This window comes from Ursus arctos, unplaced genomic scaffold, assembly GCF_023065955.2.
Source record: "Ursus arctos isolate Adak ecotype North America unplaced genomic scaffold, UrsArc2.0 scaffold_26, whole genome shotgun sequence".
Taxonomy (NCBI): domain Eukaryota; kingdom Metazoa; phylum Chordata; class Mammalia; order Carnivora; family Ursidae; genus Ursus; species Ursus arctos.
In genome coordinates this window covers 41,188,787-41,210,047 of record NW_026622941.1, presented here as the reverse complement: position 1 = coordinate 41,210,047, position 21,261 = coordinate 41,188,787, and the positions used below count along the sequence as shown (strand labels likewise).

Genomic DNA, 21,261 nt, shown 5'->3' with positions numbered 1-21,261 from the left:
AAATTCTGTCTCCTCAGGGAAATATGAGGCTGGGAAGTAATGGCCCTCCACTACTAGTATGGTGGTGAGGTGCTTTTCTCCTTCCATTCCAGAAAATTGAATCGTGAGCTTAAATTGTTTCTTAGATCAGAGAGAGTCATAGATCTTTGTCCTTAAAAATTTGTAAAAGTTGGGGGAAATCAATCTGGTTTTAAATAAATATTTGAGTTAATGTCGAAGCAAAGGCAGAGAGACTGGGGGATTGCTTAGCAGCCTGTTTGTGGGTGTATTAAAAGTATTCACCTACTTCCCTGAAATACCTTTTGCTTCAGTTTGGTTTTAAAGTCTTGCTAGCAAAAAGTGATTAAGACTTTTTAATTTGTACTAAATATCTCTTAATCATTTCTGAAAACTGTAATTATTTTCAAGGTTCTCTAATTTAGTAGAATTATTCTTTTCATCTAGTATGGGTCAGTTGTACAGAGTAACAAAATGCTGGTTCTGAACTTGTTAGCTTTTTCTTGCTGATTCTTGTCTCCCTTTTCTCCTTTCCAGAATCCTATTCTAAGAACTTGGACACTCAGGCATCCACCATGGTGTTGGGTCCTGAACAGAAGATGCCAGATGGTAATTTACAGCTGTGTTATTGTCTGGTTTTTACTTGGACTTAGGTTTAAATCAGCAATAAAAATTGACCATAATGTTCTTCTTGTCATCTGTTACAACAAAAATTGTCCTTCCCTAGCTAACAGTGCCATCATGGAGACCTGCTCCAATCAGGTCCAGTCCAATCACATCTAGTAACTTGGGCTGTAAATGATAACCATAAAGATCTGTCTCCTGTCTTATTTCCAATTCTGAGATGAGCCAAGATTAGCTGCAAGTTTGGTTTCTGTAGCAGTGATGCTTGCAAGGGCAAGTATTAATCACAGGTTTGGTGTAAAAACCTTTAGAATGCTTGGGCTCTTCACAGCACTTCAGGTACGTTAAGGAACCGTGAAATACCGAGCGCCTGCATTAAACTCTGTATTCTGTTAGAGCTTCTGGAGTGTTCTAATTCTTTCTAGTTCTCAGTTTCACCTTATAGAATTTTCATTCCTTTTCTTTAAATTTCCTCTTCAATTCAGGGCCATTTCACACGAAGTGGGTCAGCTCCCTATAAAAAGAAAGCTTTTGTTTTTCTAATTGGATGTTGCCATTTGATGATTACCAAACTGGGCTTTGTATCCTTCTGGCAGATTAGCCCTTTTCTCCTAGACCCTCCCCTTCCCAGCATTTAAGATTACCTGTAAGATGCAGGACTCGGAAACACTGATAAGCAGTCTAAGATGAGTCCTCCTGTCACAAGGGTGCCCACACCCCGTGACCTGAAGCGCTTCACTGCAGGCCTTAGTCAGGGTTCCTGTTTGGTGGTTTCCCTGCAGCTTCAGATTTTAGCCCAACTGGCAGGATTTTTCAACTTCCACGTTTTTTGAGAAGCCTGATGGAGGTATAATGTCCAAGGATGATTCTTTAGCGAAGTCCTACCAAATAATGGTTGGGGGTGGGGCGGAGGAGAGTAGTAACCCACTAGACAGATGTAGTTCTGTTCTTCTTCTTTTTTTTTTTTTTTAATTTATTAGAGAGAGAGAGAGAACGAGCAGGGGGAGCAGCAGAGGGAGAGGAAGAAGCAGGCTCCCTGCTTAGCAAGGAGCCTGATGCAGGACTTGATCCCAGGACCCTGGGATGATGACCTGAGCCGAAGGCAGACGCTTAACCAACTGAGCCACCCAGGTGTTGTCCCAAGTTCTGTTCTTCTCGAAGTTAGGATTTTAGGTTACCAATGTGGCTCGTTGGGGAATGTTACATTTTGAGCCCTAGGCATCAATGTTTTTAGAAGAAAATGAAATGATTCTAAAAATTGCCAACTGGGAATACAGAAATGTGAAAGTAGGAAAACCATTGTGAGATGAGCATTAAAACTGATCTAGAGCAAAGTGACTGGGGAGGAGGGGTGAGAGGGAGCTTTTTTACCATCAGCTTGTTTTATTTCCTGAATTTCCATCCATGTGAATATACTGCCTAGTTAAGAATTAATTTATTAAAAATATAGATGAAAATAAAATATTAGAAATAAATTGAGTAGAGCCAGGTTGGTCTTGTGCATTTAGGTATTTAAAAAATTTAATTTAAAAGTTACTAAGAACAAGTTGTTAGTGTATTTTGTTCATTTTTATTTCTTCTCAAATCTGTCAATTTAGATGATGCTTCTGGAGACCATGGGGACTCTCCCAGTCTTGGTACCCTCAACCCTGCCTACAGTAGCTCATCTCTCCCCCAGTCCGCTGAGGACTCACAGGAGCCCTTTACCACCTACTTTGATGAGAAGATCACCATTCCTGAGGAGGAGGTTAGTGACAGATCCTTGGAGGAAAATGTTATTTAGGGAAGACTTAGGAGTGAAAAGTCTACTGGACACTCAAGATCAACAGCCTCAGATCTAATTTTGGCAAGCAGTCTCTGAAGATGACTTTTATAATCAGAGTAACTGTTTACAGTAACCGTTCAGGAAAACGAGGGCCTTGAAAACAGTTGCCACATCGTACTAGTGATTATTTTTTGATCTAGAAAGTATGAATTTCACGTTCTTTTTTTTTTTTTACAGTGGCTTTTGTCCCTTTTGGGTAGTGGTTGGGCACAAGGGTACTGATACTGTTACTCAGGTTTTAGAATGAGAGGCTGATTGATGGAAAGAGCGGGGAAGGGAAGGGCTCCTATTTGGACAGAGAAGTGGCCAGTTTATTGATAAGAAGTGGGTAAGATGGAGGTTTGACTTGGACATACCTAGTATCCAACATCCTAAATCCTTTGTTCTTGTAAAGCTGATATTGTTGCTTTATATGTGAAAAAATAACAGATAAATTAGATCAGTAGTTTGGAGGTGACAATTAGTTTGATCTCTTCTTCTCTTGTATAGCATTCTTGTTTTAGCTTTCGTAAACTCTGGGCTTTCACGGGGCCCGGCTTTCTTATGAGCATTGCCTACTTGGATCCAGGAAACATCGAATCTGATTTGCAGTCTGGAGCAGTGGCTGGATTTAAGGTGAACATCTAGTCCTACCCCTGTCCCTTTTAAATGCACACAGTACACCCTCACATCCTTTCCCTACTCTGCCTGTTGGATATCATCAGCCTTAGCAGTTACATGCACACAGCTTCATTGGCAGTGACACTTAGGTGACAAGTACTTTGCCACCTGGTTTTTAAAGTTTATTTTATTTTATCTACTCCGCATAGTTTTCCTTGAACTAGGGAAAAATTAAGGCTCAGAAAGGTTTGAGGTGACGTAGCAGGATATGTGCAGAATCTGATACAGAACTCAGGTCATTTGATTCCTGACTTGGGCTCTTTCCCGAATGTAGTATTTCTCATTCACATCACCAGACGAAAACACTCCAGTTGTCTAATGAGTGTTATGATGGGATCTTGTTCTTCTCTAGTTGCTCTGGGTTCTTCTGTTGGCCACCATCGTGGGGCTCCTGCTCCAGCGCCTTGCAGCCAGACTGGGAGTGGTCACGGGGTTGCATCTTGCCGAAGTCTGTCACCGTCAGTATCCCAAGGTGAGCAGTGGAGTGTCCTGTTTGTCACTCATCTCAGAGAAACCTGCGTGTCTGGCAGAGTGTGCTGGCCTTGTGGTATACTGAAATAGTGGAGTACTTGGTGGTCAGTGACCCTGCAGATGAGTCCCAGGGGGAATTCTGTAGCCCCTCTTGCTGCTAATTCATATTTCTGTACGCCTTCAGAATTTAACTTTGAGATTCACTTTTTGCCAGAAAGCTTCCTTAGAAAAATTCAGTTTGAGTAAATATTTACCATTCATTCTGCCTTCTGACATCCAGCAGCGCCCAGCCCAAGGAGGGGTGGGAGTGCTATAAGCACTTTCATTCATACATCCATATTCCTGTTATACATATTTTCTTTTTTGTTTGACTTTGTCATCAATTTGAAAAATAAGGTTTTCTCTTTTACTGCAAACTCTATGTGGCAGGATCTTCGGATTTGTTAATAATTATTCTTCAATTTACCCTGATCCTGGAGGTTACACTGTCTTCCACAGCTTTTTTTCTGGACATTTTGGGCCTTTCTTACTGCTACCTAAGGCAGGAATGGACCCTATGTCTGGAAGGTAGTTGTAACCTAGCTTCATCTTGAGATAAGATAGTGATCTGCCTCTGGTTTGTCCTAAGTGTTTAATCTCCTTTCCTGACTGTGAAAAACTATCCTTACCTGTTTTTTTCCCCCTTATATGCTTCTCAAAAAAACCTTAGTAATTTATAATTTCTTGTAGTTTCTCTTCATGTATCCTAACAGTTGTTTTTTGTGACAATTTTTTGTGTAGTAGATCCCGGAAGGTGGTTTTTGTTTTGTTTTTTGTTTTTTCTTGGCCTCTGTGAGCCAGTATTAACTAAATCTGCCTTTCAGCTGGGTGGTTCGACCAGATTAGGTACCTGTTTTGTTATGTGCCACTCAGTTTCAACCACTTTGCCCTGAGTCCCTTTACATATTTGTCCTTTTTCACTTGCTTATATATTATCATTACATTAAGGTTGACCCTAACCTCTTCATTTTTGTTTTGTCTCTTCAGCCACGGTCAGGATATTTTCTTCTGTGGCCATTTTCTGTTCTCTTAACAATATTTTGACCATATTAGCATCTTCATTTCCCCCTAAAACTTTCGGATTGTTTTTAGGCAGGAAATTAAGTGTAAATTAGTGATTGGAGATTCCATTCCTCTGTTGAGTGGAAGGTAAGAGAAGAAATTAGGATCAGCTGCTGTCCTGACCTTGGTTTATAGGCACCACCACATAGAAGCACCCTTGCTTTCTCCAGCTGGGGCCCACAGTGCAATGACAGGCCACGTGGAGCCCAGTTCTGGTACTTCATCTCTAGACTGAAGCCTTATGGAGGACTGTTGATGGGTCAGTGCCAAATGTGAATTCCAAACTATAGAGAAAGTTCTTAGAAATGATTAATTAGAACCATGTCTTTCTGCTGTTTGGTATTTAGGTCCCACGAATTATCCTATGGCTGATGGTGGAGTTGGCTATCATTGGCTCAGATATGCAAGAAGTTATTGGCTCAGCCATTGCCATCAATCTCCTGTCTGTAGGAAGGTGAGGGGGTTTTCCTCCAGAAAGTAATATTTTGCTAGATTTCAAAGCAAATGTAAAAACAAAAACCAAACTAATTTTCAATTTTCAAGGTTCAATTCAACTATTATTTTTTCTGTGGAACCTTTCTGGAGCCACCTTCTCTCCCAGCAGCTGTAGGCTCTATATGTTCCGTGTTCTCATGTTGGGTTGTGCATCCCTCTATTATACAGTGTGTGACATTGTGCGTTACAATTATTTATTTGTATATCAGTTTGTCCCACTAGACAGTGAGCTCCTTGAGGGGTAAGACCCACACTTTTCAGCTTTGTATCCTAAATGTCTGACTTCGTAGACAGTCAGTGTTTGAATGAATGTACTTTATTCGGTTGGTGCTATGTTCCTAAACTACCCAGGGCCTGACCTCCTGCCACTGTCCCCTCTCCCACGAGTCCTTGCTTCTCCAAGTATTGTGTATCTGGAGAGCTGTTCTGAAGAAAGTGTTCTTCAATGTTTCCTTTCTTCCCACTAATCTCCATTTCTTATCTCTGACCTAGGGTTCCTCTGTGGGGTGGAGTTCTCATCACCATTGCAGATACCTTTGTATTTCTCTTTTTGGACAAATATGGTAAGGAGAGTGGGAATGGAGGGGTCAGAGGGGCTACTTTGCAGCAAGTAGCTGATGGAGAAGTCTGCCCTTTTGTGAGCTCACTGTTGCATTTTCCCCTCTAGGCTTACGGAAGCTAGAAGCATTTTTTGGCTTTCTCATCACCATTATGGCCCTCACATTTGGATATGAGGCAAGTGTTGCAGGCTATTCATTACTTTTTAAAACAAAAAAGATTTTTTTTGCCTTTTCTTTCAAGACTGTATAATGGTAGGATGGTTTAATTGTATCACATATTAACAAAAAGCCAATTCAGCCTAGGCCAGTTTTGAAGAAATACGATCTATAGAGACCAGTCTCTGGGAAGGCCTGCTGGGTCTCCTAGGTCAAACATAAGCAGATTTTTTAGGACTTTCTAGACTAGACTCCCTGGTTCCAGGTTGGCTAGCCCCACAACAGAGCAGCCTTGGAGAGGGTTAAGGAGGGAGTTGCAGGGTGATTCCTGGCTATTAACTTAGAGGGGTTCTGGTTTTGCTTATCCTGGTTTATACCAACTGCAGCTTGAACTTTCTCTGTATTGCAACTGTTAATGAGCTATAAGGTATATAATGGATATTTCCTGATTTGTGCTCCAACCCAGATACTCCTAGGAATCAGTACCATTATATGCAGTAGTAGTAGCTTTCTATATCCAATTGTTACAAACTCATTTTTGCTCAGTGGCCTGACTAAACTTTTAAAAGTACATCTAATCTGGGGTGCCTGGGTGGCTCAGTTGGTTAAGTGTCTGACTCAATTTCAGCTCAGGTCATGACCTCGGGGATCTGATTCTCTCTCTTTCTCTGTTCCTCCCCCTTCTCACGCTCTCTATCTCTATTTCTAAAAGAAATAAAATCTTTAAAAAAAAAACAGCATATCTAATCTCCGAGTAGATTATGCAGTAGATGAGTCTCAGGCTTCCAAGAGAAGTGCTGAACCAGGAAAAAGTATGTATGAGAAGTATTTATGAACGAGTCTCAGCATACGTTAGTGGCACACGTACGTGATTTTTAGATAAACATAGGTGAATAGAGGTGTAAGGATGGATAATCAAGAATTGACTATATTCTTGGGTCTGCCTCATAGGAGTGGTTGTGAAGCTAATGTCAATGAGGCCCTTAGCCGCCAGCTAATTCTTTAGAATATTAAAGACATTCTCCACACATCTTCTTTGTATACCTACAATATGGTGTGAAATATTTGGATATCCCAGTCCTGAATTCTCAGACCTCTGGAAGCAAGCACTCATGCTGCTTGGTTTGCTGATGGTGCTATAGTCCTCATTATTCTAGGTGGTTGTTGAAGAAAGTGTTGTAAGGAGCAATGGATGCTGAGTGTTTCCTGGTACGATGCTACTCCCCGGGCCTCATATTCTAATAGTTGTTATGTTGGTATGTAGTATGTTACAGTGAAACCCAGCCAGAGCCAGGTACTCAAGGGCATGTTCCTGCCATCCTGTTCAGGCTGTCACACCCCGCAGATCGAGCAGGCTGTGGGCATCGTGGGAGCTGTCATCATGCCACATAATATGTACCTGCATTCTGCCTTAGTCAAGGTGAGCATGGCTCTTCTATCCGTGCCGTCCAGATAGTTCATGTTTCCCGGTTTGTGCCCCAGCCCAGATACGCCTAGGAATCGGTACCATTATATGCAGCAATAGTAGCTTTCTATGTTTTTAGTTGCAGGGGACACACACTTAGTTTAAAAGCGTTAGAACCCTAAAGGAGTGGAAGGTTTTTTCATGGTTGGATGTTTATAAACTTCACACACTCAGACTCTGTTTTTATCACAAAGGTGACAGAAATAAGTGACTCCACAGAGAAAATGGGACTGAAATTCTTCGTAAAAGGTCCAAAAGTATGCCACATCTCTTGTGTTTAAATCCCAAAAGACTGAGTGACCTTGAGATCAAGAGTACAGAGCCCAACCAAGGTTTTATCAGTCTTACACAGTAGTTTGCTGGGAGATTTCAGAGACCTTTATAATTAAGGTTGTTAGGACTGAAAATCAGGTTGTTTTTGTGTGTCAGTGGTTCTTCTAGCCACAGTAACTGAGAGCTCAGTAGCATGTAGTCATCATTTCCTGTTTGGGGAACGTACAGTGTTGTCAGAGGGTCACGAAGTCCTTACTTCACGAGCTAGAATGTAAGTTTTCTCACATTTCTTATGGTCAGTTGTTTGCCCTCTAAACCTTTCAGCTAACTTCAAACTCATGGAATATTACAAGGAAACTTGTTCTAACTAATCAAAAAATGACTACTGCTGTTTATCTCTCTAGTCCAGACAGGTAAATCGAGCCAATAAGCAGGAAGTCCGAGAAGCTAATAAGTACTTTTTCATTGAATCCTGCATTGCTCTCTTTGTTTCCTTCATCATCAACGTCTTTGTCGTCTCAGTCTTTGCCGAAGCATTTTTTGAAAAAACCAACGACCAGGTGGTGAGTAAGCCAGGGTCGTGAGTGATAGTGAACGTTGAGGGTAGTGAGGGCCGGAATGGGGTAGGCAAAGTGACAATGACTTGGAGCTCAGGGAAGACAGATCTCCAGCCTCAGGGCTGCCCCATCATCACTGCACTAGTTAGGGTCTAGAGTCTGGGGGCAGACCAAGCCTAGACCCATTTTTCCCAGCTACTGGCTCAGAGTGAGTTTGCCTCAGAATAAAGGTTGCCTCACACTGTTGTGTTTGTGGCTTCATGTGTGTTTGGTTCTTTGTCATCCCCTTTTGTTTCCTGTTTATCAACTGCCAGCCTGCTTTGCCAGTCCTGTCATTTAGTGGTGAGGATAGGTAGGAAGGAGTCAACAAGCAGAAAGCAGAAACTGGCCTTATACTTTTCTGCATTTTGAGTTCTCTATCATCTTGATACCCGATTGCCTATCTGTAGGACTCCTCTGACCCAGGAGTCCTCTGCTGTTTCTTAAGGGCCTCTGCTCCTGCCGTCACTTAAAGTGAGCAAGCATTCACATGCTACCATGCACACTCTTAACTCAGTAAATATTTTTGATGGCATGACGGTGTAGAAGGATTATGAAAGAAGACCACAAGTGCCATTGCTGCCAGTCCCTGCTCCCGTTGCAGCCTGTATCCAGTGTCTTACCTCCAGCCTTTCTCCTAGATGACTTGAGTGTGACCTGTAGTTTGTGGTCTGCCGGAGAGTTCTTCTGGTCTGGTCCTTGCCTCAAAAATAAAAGTTGCTTCTAAACTGCTTTGTGTTCCAGATTGCAGTCTGTAGAAATAACAGCAGTCCCCACACTCACCTTTTTCCTGACGATAACTCGACACTGGCTGTGGACATCTACAAAGGGGTAAGCCTTTTCAGATTTGTGATCACTGCCCCTGAATCCGCATTCTTGCCATCGTATCTGATCTTCTCTGTGGGTTCACTTCGGAGCTGAACCTATCTTCCTTGGAGTGTCATTTATTTCAGAGTCTAGATGCCAGACAAGCATTTTTGGATTACGTGGGAGGGAATAGAGGATCAGCTGAAAGATGAACTGTATCAGCAATCCCAGAGTTATGTTGGTAGTACATAGTTTTGTAGGGTGTTAATAGGGGGAGACTGAAGAAGGTGCTCCTGGTAAAGTATTCTTTATTGGGACCTCTCAGTCTCTTTTATGCTCATTACATTATGAATCTCCCAAGAGTAGAATACATAATTTATGTCGTGTTTCCCAAATGTGCCGACCTTTCTCTTCACTGCTGTTACTATCTTCCAGAATAGTGTGTTAAGTAATATAATTTGGGAAATGTTGTGTAGACTGCCTGCCTTTCTTTCTTTCTCTTTCTTTCTTTCTTTTTCTTTCTTTCTTTCTTTCTTTCTTTCTTTCTTTCTTTCTTTCTTTCTTTCTTTCTTTCTTTCTTTTTCTTCCTTCCTTCCTTCCTTCCTTCCTTCCTTCCTTCCTTCCTTCCTTCCTTCATATTTAAGATATAGGTTGACGATGAAGGCTTTAGGAACTTGGAGAAAAGACTAAGCAGAGGAGTGAAGGAATATCCAGGAAAATTTAGGTTGAAGGCCTCTAAAATGAGGTCAGGTTCTGAGTCTAGCTTCTGGGGAGTAGCACCCAGCACAGCACTTGGTGTAGGTTGGTACGTAGCAAAGAAGAGGGAGAAATGTTGCAGAGAAATTCTGTTTTGGTCATTGTCTAAGCAGACCACTGACACAAACATCTTTTTCCCTTTCCTCTCGCAGGGCGTTGTTCTGGGATGTTACTTTGGGCCTGCTGCACTCTACATCTGGGCAGTGGGGATCCTGGCTGCAGGACAGAGCTCCACCATGACAGGAACCTATTCTGGCCAGTTCGTCATGGAGGTATGTGCTGTTTTGACCGGTATAGATTAGAGGAAGAAAATATTGCTTGCTTTTTTGTTACTTTTTTTTTTATTAAGATTTTTTATTTATTTATTCGACAGAGATAGAGACAGCCAGCGAGAGAGGGAACACAAGCAGGGGGAGTGGGAGAGGAAGAAGCAGGCTCATAGCGGAGGAGCCTGATGTAGGGCTCGATCCCAGAACACCGGGATCACGCCCTGAGCCGAAGGCAGACACTTAACCGCTGTGCCACCCAGGCACCCCATCCTTTTTGTTACTTCTTAATCCCATGTTTCTAGGGTCTTCCCGAACCTCCCCAAACCTTTCTCTGTTTCCCATTCTTGACATTCATCCTGCTTCTGTTTTCTTCCAGGGATTCCTGAACCTAAAATGGTCACGCTTTGCCCGAGTGATTCTGACCCGCTCTATTGCCATCATCCCCACTCTGCTTGTTGCCATCTTCCAGGATGTAGAGCATCTAACAGGAATGAATGACTTCCTGAATGTTCTGCAGAGCTTACAGGTGAGGAGGGAGCTGGGGAAACTCCCATCTCATTTAATCAGGCGGTATTATGTATTGCCCTTAGGTACCAAGCCTGTAGTGCTGGGTTCTGGGGACAGTTCAGAGGAAGAAAGAGGACACAGTCTCAGTCTACAGTAAATGTATGGAATCCCTGGTATCTAAAAAGCTTTTAGAAATGATTTGGTTTGTAAAAGCCTGTTGAATGGGAATTATCTGCTATAATTACATATAGAGTATAAAATTACTGTTTTTTAATTCAAGCAAACATTAAATAACTTAGGACACTGCTAGGTCCTATTGAGGTTAAAAAGGCAAGGCAGATACGAATGTTTATAAAGATACAGGATCAGAATTGATGCCAAGTTAATGATGGCTCTACAGGTTTCAACATAATGCACGAGCATCTTGGGATGATAGGAATAATTTCTCATGGGGTTGATGAGGCAGGATGTGTGTTTCCCTGGTGCTAACAGTGCTGCTCTTGAGGATAATACAAGGATCTCCAGTAGCCCCATCTGATCTTCATTCTTTCTTTTCCAGCTTCCCTTTGCTCTGATACCCATCCTCACGTTTACGAGCTTGCGGCCAGTAATGAATGACTTTGCCAATGGAATGTGAGTGTACTTCTCTCAGTTCCCCAAAAATATGTGGGGAAGCATATCTTCATTGAATTAGGCCAGTCAGAAACTGAGTCATGTAGGGGAACCACATGTGTTGAGAGGTGAATGCTGGACCTGCCCCTCAGTCTTTGGCTCAGAGAACAGAGACTGTGAATGTGGTAAAGAAGGCAAGCACGTTTTTCATTTCTAGCACGAGAAAGTTCCGCTCTTAGGGCTTTAATTCTTCAGCTTTAGTCACTGAACTGTAAAGCACCTTAATTCCATGTTAAATGATCTTAATGAGAAAAGCATAAACGAATACCTTTATATACATCTTTAAATGGTCTGGGGTATTTGAAATTACTTGTTGCATCTGTAGGTACTCAGGACTTGTTGCATTTCTAGGGACTTAAATATTAAGGATTATTTGATAGTATTTAACCCCCTCTTTCTCCCTGTTGATGTCTTGGGACATAGTAACAATTTTCGGTTCATTTTGAAATGCCTCTTACTTCTGTCCTGTCTGCCCTACAGGACAGTGTCCTTTTCTGCTTGTGAATGGGTTGGACTGTTCCACCAGTGACTGATGATTCTTTTACAGAGGCTGGAGGATTGCAGGCGGGATATTGGTCCTTATCGTCTGTTCCATCAACATGTACTTTGTCCTGGTTTATGTCCAGGAACTCGGGCATGTGGCATTGTACGTGGTAGCTGCTGTGGTCAGTGTGGCTTATCTGAGCTTTGTGTTTTACCTGGTAAGTCCATTCAGGAGGGGGCAGGGGTATAGGTATCAGAGATGGTAGAGATGGGGGTTATTAACACCAAAATGGAAGGACCCAGAAGAGCACATAGCAATCTTTTTTTTTTAATTATAGCACATAGCAATCCAATCTCCAGGTTAATGAGACAGTTTACATGAAATTGTTAAGTCACCTGTGGTTAAATAATATTTTTAACCATAAAATTTATTTTGGCTCTTAAGAGCTGTCATGTTACTTCTATCTGGTTTCCATCCTTAATTCCTGATAAGAGGGGCACCTGGGTGGCTCAGTCAGTTAGGCATCTGCCTTCGGCTCAGGTCATGATCTCAGGGTTCTGGGATTGAGCCTCATTTCAGGCTCCCTGCTCAGTGGGGAGTCTGCTTCTCCTTCTCCCTCTCCACTCATGCCTGCACTCTCTCTCTTTCTCTCTCTCTCAAATAAGTAAATAAATCACTTAAAAAAAAAAACCTGATAAGAGAGTATAGAGTGTTTGAGGAATTAAAAGAACAGTATAGAAAGTAGAGAGTGATACAAGATTTTAATAGCTGTCTACTAAAGAAAGAAGAGTGATATTCTCTCATTAAATTACTCTAGAGTTATTTAAAAATGATGGTTATAAAATCATAGCTGCACAGAAAATTACTGCAGAATAATGTATTCCAAGATAGTCAAATTTTTCTTCAAAAATCCGGGGTAAATTATGTAAAAAATGGTGATAGTAATTGTGTTAGGATGTTTCCTTGATGGTATATTCTTTTCTCTATTTTCCAAATCTTCTTTAACATTACTTAGAGTGATGGAAAATAGTTCTAGCAACAAAGACAACAAACCCACCTCCCTGTTTTATACAGGTTTCTCTGAAGAATGCATGTGTGGAGGGTTAGGGAGAGCAGAATTTATACCACATATGCTGCAGAGAATGGTTAAGGATGGAGGCTGGAGACCTGCTGATCTTTTTAACGCTTACCTGGCCTGCACGCCAGTATCTTGACACAGGTTAAGTACTAGATTGAGAAAATCACTGTAGTAACTATTGAAAAATTATGTCCTGGATTGATTTATTTTTTCTTCTTTCCTCCCCAGTAGCCCTTGAGCATGCTAGGGTCATGCTGAACCTGTGTTTTAGGGATTTACTCCAAGGAAACCCAAGTAACTGAACATGTCTTTGACAGGAATTATTTAAAAAATTCATTACAGAAGTTAAGAGAATCCTTCCTTCCTGCAAATTAGCTATGGAGAGACTGAGTTGTCCTCAGTCACCCTGAGAATGTCGAGGTTGTTGACACATTTTTAGGCTGAGGACTAATTCCAGAGTCGGTGCTGTTAAGCCCCCAAACACTTCATAGAGCAGTTTGGGATACAATCCCAGTTGTGTTGGTCTGTCAGTCATTACCTCCACGTGCATCATGACGAATGGGGTAGGACTGAAGAAAATGGTCTTCAGGGAACTCCCAGTTGGACAAAAGAAACAAACTACAAACAGCGGTAGGAACAGGGAACTCGATATTGAAAATAGTACAAAGACATTATGTTGAGGAAGGCAGATTCCAGGATGTCTTGGGGGTGTGGGGTTGCAACCTGGGTGGTAGGAGATGAGCAGAGCTGGATGTTCAAGGAAGAGAGCAGGGGGACGCCTGGTGGCTCAGTCGGTTAAGCGTCTGTCTTCGGCTCAGGTCATGATCCCAGGGTTCAGGGATCGAGTCCCACGTCGGGCTCCCTGCTCAGTGGGGAGTCTGCTTCTCCCTCTGCCTGCCACTCCCCCTGTTTGCGCGCTCTCTCTCTCTTCCTCTCTCTCTCCCTCCCTTCTCCCCTCTCTCTGACAAATAAATCTTAAAAAAAAAAAAAAAGAAGAGAGCAGGTTTGCATCTGAGCAGTGCGGTGTGAGCAGTCGTGATGGGACGAGGGATCTGCAGTGCGGTTGGTGAATGATGACTGTACTTTATCTTTCAGGGTTGGCAATGTTTGATTGCATTGGGCATGTCCTTCCTGGACTGTGGACACACGGTAAGCATCTCTAAAGTCCTGCTGACCGGAGAAGCCACTGATGGCTATACTAAGTAAACACTGGATCAGTCTGTCTTCCACAGGTAGCCATCAGAGCCAGTGTGTTTCTATGGTTTACTGTGTGAACATAGCCAAAAGTATGTGCTGTTGCACAGACTGCACTTAAGACTCAACTCTTTGTTGGGAAAGACTTTGTTTCAATATGTGTTCGAAAGATGGAATTTTTTTTTCTTCCTGACCTTCTAACCTGGGAACTAGATTAGATAGGATCCTTGAAAAGCTGACATTTGCTGCTGTCATTCCAACACAAGCTCTTAAGTAGCTGCCCAAGGGCCAGCTTGTTTTATGCTTGTGAGAGATAATCCTATATGCATGATTCTTAACCAGGCTATGCATTAAAAGAACATATTTGAGAAATGTGATAAAGTTTTCATAAGACAGATTACAGAATGGGTATGCAGGTTTGGTTTATAAAAAGCTAAAAGACTGAGAAATAACTTCTCTTAACGCGTACCCCATCAATTATTTTAATTATAAAAAATAAAATCTCAACTAAACTGGTTTCATCCATAATAAATATAAAATTATGAAACATCTACCTCTTTCAGGTTTAACTTCTTTCCACTTTAAATTTCTTGGTGGAAGTTAAGAGGGATGAGAAAGGATAAAGAGGGTAATAAGTAGTAAAGCTGACATGTCGGTGGTGGTTATTAATCACCTTGGAAAATCACTGAGCAAATTTTCCTCAGAGATTGAAGGCTTATCAGAGTATTCTTGCGAGTCCTGATTTCCTTAACTTTCATGTTAGTACGGAGTTTTCCTGATGACACTTACTCTTGAGCACATAGAGTTGTAAATCCTTCACCTTCCTCCTTCAGGAGGTTGGTTATAAACAAGATGGTAGCGTTTATGAACTGACATTCTCATGAGATTTTGGAATGAGAAAAGACTTTAAAGGAAAGAAGAACCACTTGTTTTATTCCTAAAAGACACCTCCTACCAGGATTGTCGTGGTTTTCCGAAGCATGCCCAGGACAACTTGCAAGGCAGCCTCAGGAGCTGTGGACCTAACCGTTGCAAAGCTCTTTCTCTCTCTCTCAACAAGTCAGTAGGAATCACTATGAGGGAAAGTTCTCTCTCAGCAAGGTTGCCCTGGGCTCCCTCTCTTCAGCCATTCCCTCAGAGGGAAAAACTTTTGAGACCAGATGGTGGAGCTCTGGAGTCAGAGGAAATGGGTCTCTTCAGCATGATGCTGCTGCTCTTCAGCCACTGCTGACATTTTTACATGTGGAGCCTGAGATCATGTGATTATATCAAGTCAAATCACACTTGTCTGGTGGAGATAAATAATCAAGTCTGGTAGAGCCATTGACTTGACGAGAACAGTAATGGGAATGGCGTTTGAAGGACTTCTCGGTTTTGGAGCTTTCCTTCTAGAGTCCTGGTTGATGGACATTCTCTATTCATCTGAGCCCCTAAATGCATTATTGCTGATATTTTGCACACAGTCAAGAGTACAGACTGGATGGCTTGTCTTTTATAAGCATAAGGATCAACTGCTGTGTATCACTGACCATATTACCTTAGCCCCTCAAGTAATATAGCACAGGATCATGAAAGATAAATTTCCCTCACTCTTCCTCCTCACATCTGCCCCTCTCCCTGTCGTCACTCCCCAAACTGGTCATAAGGGCACTCTGAAGATATTGGGGACTGACATCTTCATCTCTCATCTGGCTGGACTAGGTGAAGGCAAAATTGACAAGAAAAATTCTTTGTAAAGACAGTACAATAACACTACCTTTGTCCTGAGTCTGGGTGGGTCCAGTCAGGCTCAGATTCACACTATTTAGAAGTTCAAGTAAAGCTGCTTGTTTTCTTTTAAAAGTTTTGTTTATGACTTAAGATGATGGAAAATTTCTTCCCAGTTAAGTGGCATTTTATAATATTATGTGTGTAGTGTTTGACAGTGTTAAAAATACTCTATACTGTATTCCATTTGATCCTGTCAGCCAGTACTCCGGGTGCAATAAACAATGCTTATGAAGCCTCCCAGTGCCAGCATGCCAGTGTTTGTGCCGAATGTTAACGGTATACAGTTGTACCTTATGTAAAGTGGTCCTTGTCCTCCATAAATGTAACATGAAATAATTGTGCTGTCACAGCACACAGGGAGCTAATGGATGGGGAAGAGCTGTAGTTCGGCTCCTGTGAGGTCCTGCTAGTGGTATTACAAGTGGTTACACTGAGCTGTTAGTGCCCATTTAACAGTATGTAAACTTGGTTTGTAATTAAAAAATTTTTTTCCTTTTCCTGTTTGGTTTCCTGGGTATTTTTTGAATCTTGAAAATACTTCCGGGGATACCGGGGTGGTTCAGTCGGTGAAGCCTCTGCCTTCGGCTCAGGTCGTGATCCTGGGGTCCCGGGATCAAGCCCTGCGTCAGACTCCTTGCTCAACAGGGAGCCTGCTTCGCCCTCTGCCTGCCGCCCCCCCTGCTTGCACTTGTGCTCTCTCTCGCTGACAAATAATAAAAATAAAATCTTTTTAAAAAAAGAGGAGGAAATACTGCAACATCAGCCACCACCTGCATGACATTTTAAGCCCACACTGTTAGTGATTTTCTCTTTTAAAGGGACGGAGGTGTAAATAGGGTTAGTCTCAAGAAGACTTGATAAACTACAGACACCAACCACTAATACCAGTTCACCCACTTATTCAGATAGTTCTGCTGTTGCTAAAGGTCACATCATTGCCATATTTAGACTCGAAAAAATTTGTTATTCTGCCTTTCTTTGCTCTAAGCTTAAGGTTTTTCTATCTCTAGTCTGGTTTCACCATTGAAGTAAGCTTTTATATTCCGTATATGCTGCCAATGAAACGTAAGAGTATTTGAAAAGAGAAACCAAAATTGTTTAGCTTAAAAATTGAAAGCATTTTGGCAGAACTGATATAAATGGAAATATTGGCACCATTTAATAAAACAGACAAAGCTCAGGCATACTGAACTACAGGCCCTGTCACCATATGAGTGACAGGAAAACTGAAGTCAGCACTTCATTTATCCCAAGGTTGTCACTAGAATTTCACCGTCCCTTTCTCTGTTGTAAGCTTTTCCTGTGTGTCTTACAGGAGCCAAATACCGTAACACAATAGATGTAATCTGGGAATTTGTTCTCCATGTTGTCCTCCCTCATTTAGGTCTCCTTTCTTAACCTGGGTTTAATTTCAAAACTACATTAGGATGCAACAATGTGGAGATCATGATTTGAGATGTTTCTTTTAGCTCCACCCTCTGGAATGCTTTTGGCTTCTTTATTGGATAGGTGTCAGCTTCTTTTGGCACTTTAGCTTACGAATGTTAAAAACGGCTCCCACTGACTAGTGTGTGCTAGTCCTGGTCTGAGCGCCCCTATCATCTCATTTAATTGCTATAACAAGAGGATCAACCTCTTTATAGATGAGGCAACTGAAAGGCCAAAAAGGAACTTCCCAGCATCACATTGCTGGTAAATAGGCAGTTGGCATTTTGACTCGAATAGCTTAACTCCAGAGCCCACATAGTCATTACCAAACCATCCTATATAATACATAGGACACACTCTGTGCAAGGGTAAGACACCAAGCTGGGTGTTTGGCAGGACCAGGAACACATCAAAGCATTTGGGTGATACTCTGATTAGTGATAGAATATGTTTTAGCTCCCAAGTTGCCACCTGGAAGACTAATTTTGTTTGGCCTGTTCTAAATTTGAAACAACTTGGAATGATTTTTGGTAAGCGCAAAAAATGGACAGGGCAGGGCTCTGTGATCCTACCCCAGGAGTAGCTAAGATCTGTCAAGCTTACTCATTTGCACTACCTCTCTGCCCCTGACAGTATATAGCCTATTCCTGTGTCATTTAGCCCCATTTCTCAGTGTCACAGAGCAAGAAGACAAACTCCTCCAACGAGGAGGTTCTGTCTAGTAAGGCATCTGAGTGACTGGGGATCACAGGACTAATAATGCAGCCCTTGCCTGCTACATAGTGAGGAAGCCCACCACTTCAGCTCTTGTGAAAAGGCTTCAGTGAATTCATAGTGTATCTGACAATCGCTCTTGGTTACTAAAACCTGAGATGTAAGACCCTGAAGTGAATAAGGAGGCTTGACTGAAGAGTTGTCTCTTTGGCCCAAGGCCAGTGTTAGTCATTTCCTAGTCCACTGTTCTTAGAATGGTTTTATCTTGGGCTTCATCTGGGGTCATCTTTTACAAATAAGTAGGAGGAGGCTCCAAAAGGGTACACGAACTTGCTTAAGGTCACAGGAAGTGACAGGGTTGGAGCTTGAACCCAACTCTGGTGCCTTTTCCACTACACTACTCGAATAGGGACATTCTCCTTCTGTGGGTTTATGGTCTACGTTCTGCATTAACTCACAGGCTGTTGATGCCAAGGGGTGATAGCATTCCTAAAGCCCTAAGTAATAACAGTAGGGCTAAATTGAGATTCAGTGATTATCTCATGGTGTATGCAGAGGAGAGAAAAGGAGTCAAGTCCAACTTTACGGATCCCAACACAAACTATAGGGATACAGAAGAAGAAAAAAGGGGCGCCTGGATGGCTCAGTCGGTTAAGCATCTGACTCGTGATCTCAGCTCAGGTCTTTATCTCAGAGTCACGAGTTCAAGCCCGGTGTTGGGCTCTGTGCTGGGTGTGGACCCTATTTCAAAACAAAACAAACCATAGGGATTCAGGTTTCCAGGAAGGCAGTCTGGCAGTGTTTTTTAAAAAGCAGTCCAAGTGATTCCAGTTCAGCCTGACAAACATTTGGGACCCATAGTTCATTTCCCTCTCTCAGCACTGTTTTTTTTTGTTGTTGTTGTTGTTTTAATGAAAGGCTTTCTCTGCTCAGGTGCCAGAAGATCATGAGGCCTGGATAATACGGCTCAGGATTTAGAATGAGCTCAGGATTTAGAATTAGTATTTAATTCTAATAATTTAGAATTAGCATTTAATTCTAATATTTATTTTAATTATTTAGAATTTATTTGATTTCTAAAACAGTAGAATACAAAAGCACCCAGTGTGTTGTTGGCTCTCAATGCCCTTATCAGAAGTAGCCATCCTGGGGGTCTGGTTGGTTCAGTCAGTTAAGCGGCTCAGGTCATGATCCTGGGGTCCTGGGATCCAGCCCCAGAGTCCGAGCTGGAGGAGTTGGAGTCTGGGCTTCCTGCTCAGCGGGGAGTCTGCTTCTCCCTCTCCCTCTGCCCCTCCCCCTGCTTGTGCTCTCGCTCTGTCAAATAAATAAAATCTTTAAAAAAAAAAAAAAGAGCCAAGTGTGTCACAAGAATAGTCACAGTGCAAACTTGGCTGAGGGCATTTGGTACTATCTCAGTTCTTAACTGTTTCAGCTCCGAGCTATTATTTCATGTGCCATAGACCATTCATGTATCTGTAAGCCATTTCTTTTCTGAAATAAAAATCAATATAGCAGTACTGAAAAAAGGCCTCTGTTGATGTGCTGATGATAGGTCCCTCACATGCCAGTTACAGTATTTAAATACTTGCAAATCAGGGGGCACCTGGGTGGCTCAGTGTCGTGGTCCCAGGGTCCTGGGATCAAGTCCCACAAGGGGCTCCCTTCTCAGCGGGGAGCCTGCTTCTCCCTCTGCCTGCCACTCCCCCTGCTTGTGCTCTTTCTGTCAAATAAATAAAATCTTTAAAAATAAATAAATAAATAAATAAATACTTGGAAATCAGTCTAACCCTTTTCCGTTTTCTCGTCCTTAGTACCGTCTGGGATTGACAGCTCAGCCTGAACTCTACCTCCTGAGCACCGTGGATGCTGACTCACTTGTGTCTAGATGACCAACAGCCTGAGACTATATAAGAACCCCTTTGCCTTAATCCTTTTGTGCCAGGTGTCCTGTTAACATATCTCTGTTAGTTCAGAGGTGAGTTTTGTTCAGATGTTTTGAACAAAAGGCAAAGATTTCCTCATGGGAAGGGCATTAAAAGCTGACCGCTCTAAGTGTAGGACAGAGACCCACCCATCTCAACAGTCCTACAATAGCCAGAGTTAAATGATTGGCCTGTCATGGCCACACACCCCTATGGGCTTGTGTCTTGACTTCTGGTATTTTAAAAAAATATATATGTGTATATATTTATGTAAACCTGAACATATCAGTTTGGGTAGAGTTTTAAGGTTATATAAAATTGATAGGCCTGTCTTATTTTTTTAAAGATAGTATTCAGGTAAATCAGATGCTTATTTTATCTGGGTCCCAAGTGAGAAAGGAGAGGGAGTAATGCTCTTCTTCAGAATGATCTGGTCAAATTAACTTACCTTTTAAAGTGATACTTGACTATGGCCAGTTAAATTCCACGTCGGTTTTCATCGACCAGACCCTTAGCGACTCCTTCATACCAGCACATCATTTCTAAGGAAAACATTTCCTCTTTGCAAGCAGTCATATTTGGTCCTGGTTATTGGCATGCTTTGTAATTACAATTCTCTCTGTTGCTTTTCTTGAAATCTTGTCAGAGGTATGATGGTATTTTCCAAAGAGCTTAATACCTTGTAATAAGATTCAGAAACCGTGCTCTAACCAATGATCAGTTTTCCATGTGACATGGTAACTCAGCCCATTCTAGCCTTCAGGTTTTAGGTATAAAAGAAGAAACTTCTAACATTTAATTTTGTAAAGTTCCAACAGAAGATGTTGGAGGTGTTTGTTTTCTTTCTAATGTTTGTAGAGTCCTACCATGTCTTTTCTTCCCATTTTTCCCATTAAAACTCCAAACACCATTTCTGGGTCCAAAGTCTATTTCCGGGAATGGCTAATATTTCTAATGTTGAATTTCCCTGAATGCTAAGCATTTTATTTTAAGATATTTATACCAAGTAATATGAGATTAGAACTAGACTAGGACTTGGACAACTAGTTCTTATGTCATAAACCGCCTGCCTACATGTGGGTTATAGACCTTTTTGACCCCTTTTCTTCACTGGGACTTTTCCCTTATGATTTTTGTAATAAAAAAGTTAATACTTAAAAATTGAAAGCTTTTGCATAATTATCTGAGTGAAAGAAGATTTTCAGCACGGCTCACGTTCCTGCATGGAATCACAGTTGGCTGGGATGAATGGCCGCTGTCCATCTTCGTGGACGCTTCCGCGGGGCGGCACAACTCCTTCATTTCCTTCCAGCCACAGAGGCATTGCGTTTGCAAACACTGCGGCTTTTGTATGACTTTGAGAATCATTTTCCTCTTTCAGCTTAAAAGGTAAATATCTGATCTGTCTTATTTTAAAATTTAGGGATTTTCAGTAAG

General features: G+C 41.9%; 1 protein-coding gene across 13 annotated transcripts in view; it reads left to right on the top strand.

Annotated features, from left to right (window-relative positions):
• The window catches only part of SLC11A2 (solute carrier family 11 member 2), a 56,158-nt gene that overhangs the window by 14,100 nt on the left and 20,797 nt on the right, over positions 1–21,261 (top strand). For 7 of the 13 annotated variants that reach the window (XR_007189460.2, XR_003317002.4, XR_007189458.2 and 4 more), the window contains exons 2-17: positions 535–606; positions 2,220–2,368; positions 2,936–3,061; positions 3,459–3,578; positions 5,026–5,132; positions 5,666–5,736; positions 5,841–5,908; positions 7,154–7,309; positions 8,032–8,190; positions 8,968–9,054; positions 9,939–10,058; positions 10,432–10,581; positions 11,122–11,195; positions 11,782–11,935; positions 13,892–13,945; positions 19,714–19,877. Coding sequence is in view for 6 of the 13 variants with exons in the window: in XM_057318871.1 (XP_057174854.1) it covers positions 535–606; positions 2,220–2,368; positions 2,936–3,061; positions 3,459–3,578; positions 5,026–5,132; positions 5,666–5,736; positions 5,841–5,908; positions 7,154–7,309; positions 8,032–8,190; positions 8,968–9,054; positions 9,939–10,058; positions 10,432–10,581; positions 11,122–11,195; positions 11,782–11,935; positions 13,892–13,945; positions 19,714–19,791 (1,745 nt within the window). In the remaining 7 variants the exon portion in view is untranslated. Of the gene's footprint in view, positions 1–534; positions 607–2,219; positions 2,369–2,935; positions 3,062–3,458; positions 3,579–5,025; positions 5,133–5,665; positions 5,737–5,840; positions 5,909–7,153; positions 7,310–8,031; positions 8,191–8,967; positions 9,055–9,938; positions 10,059–10,431; positions 10,582–11,121; positions 11,196–11,781; positions 11,936–13,891; positions 13,946–19,713; positions 20,986–21,261 lie in introns of those variants that run through there. The other 6 variants (XM_057318871.1, XM_026501872.4, XM_026501870.4 and 3 more) reach the window with 2 other exon arrangements.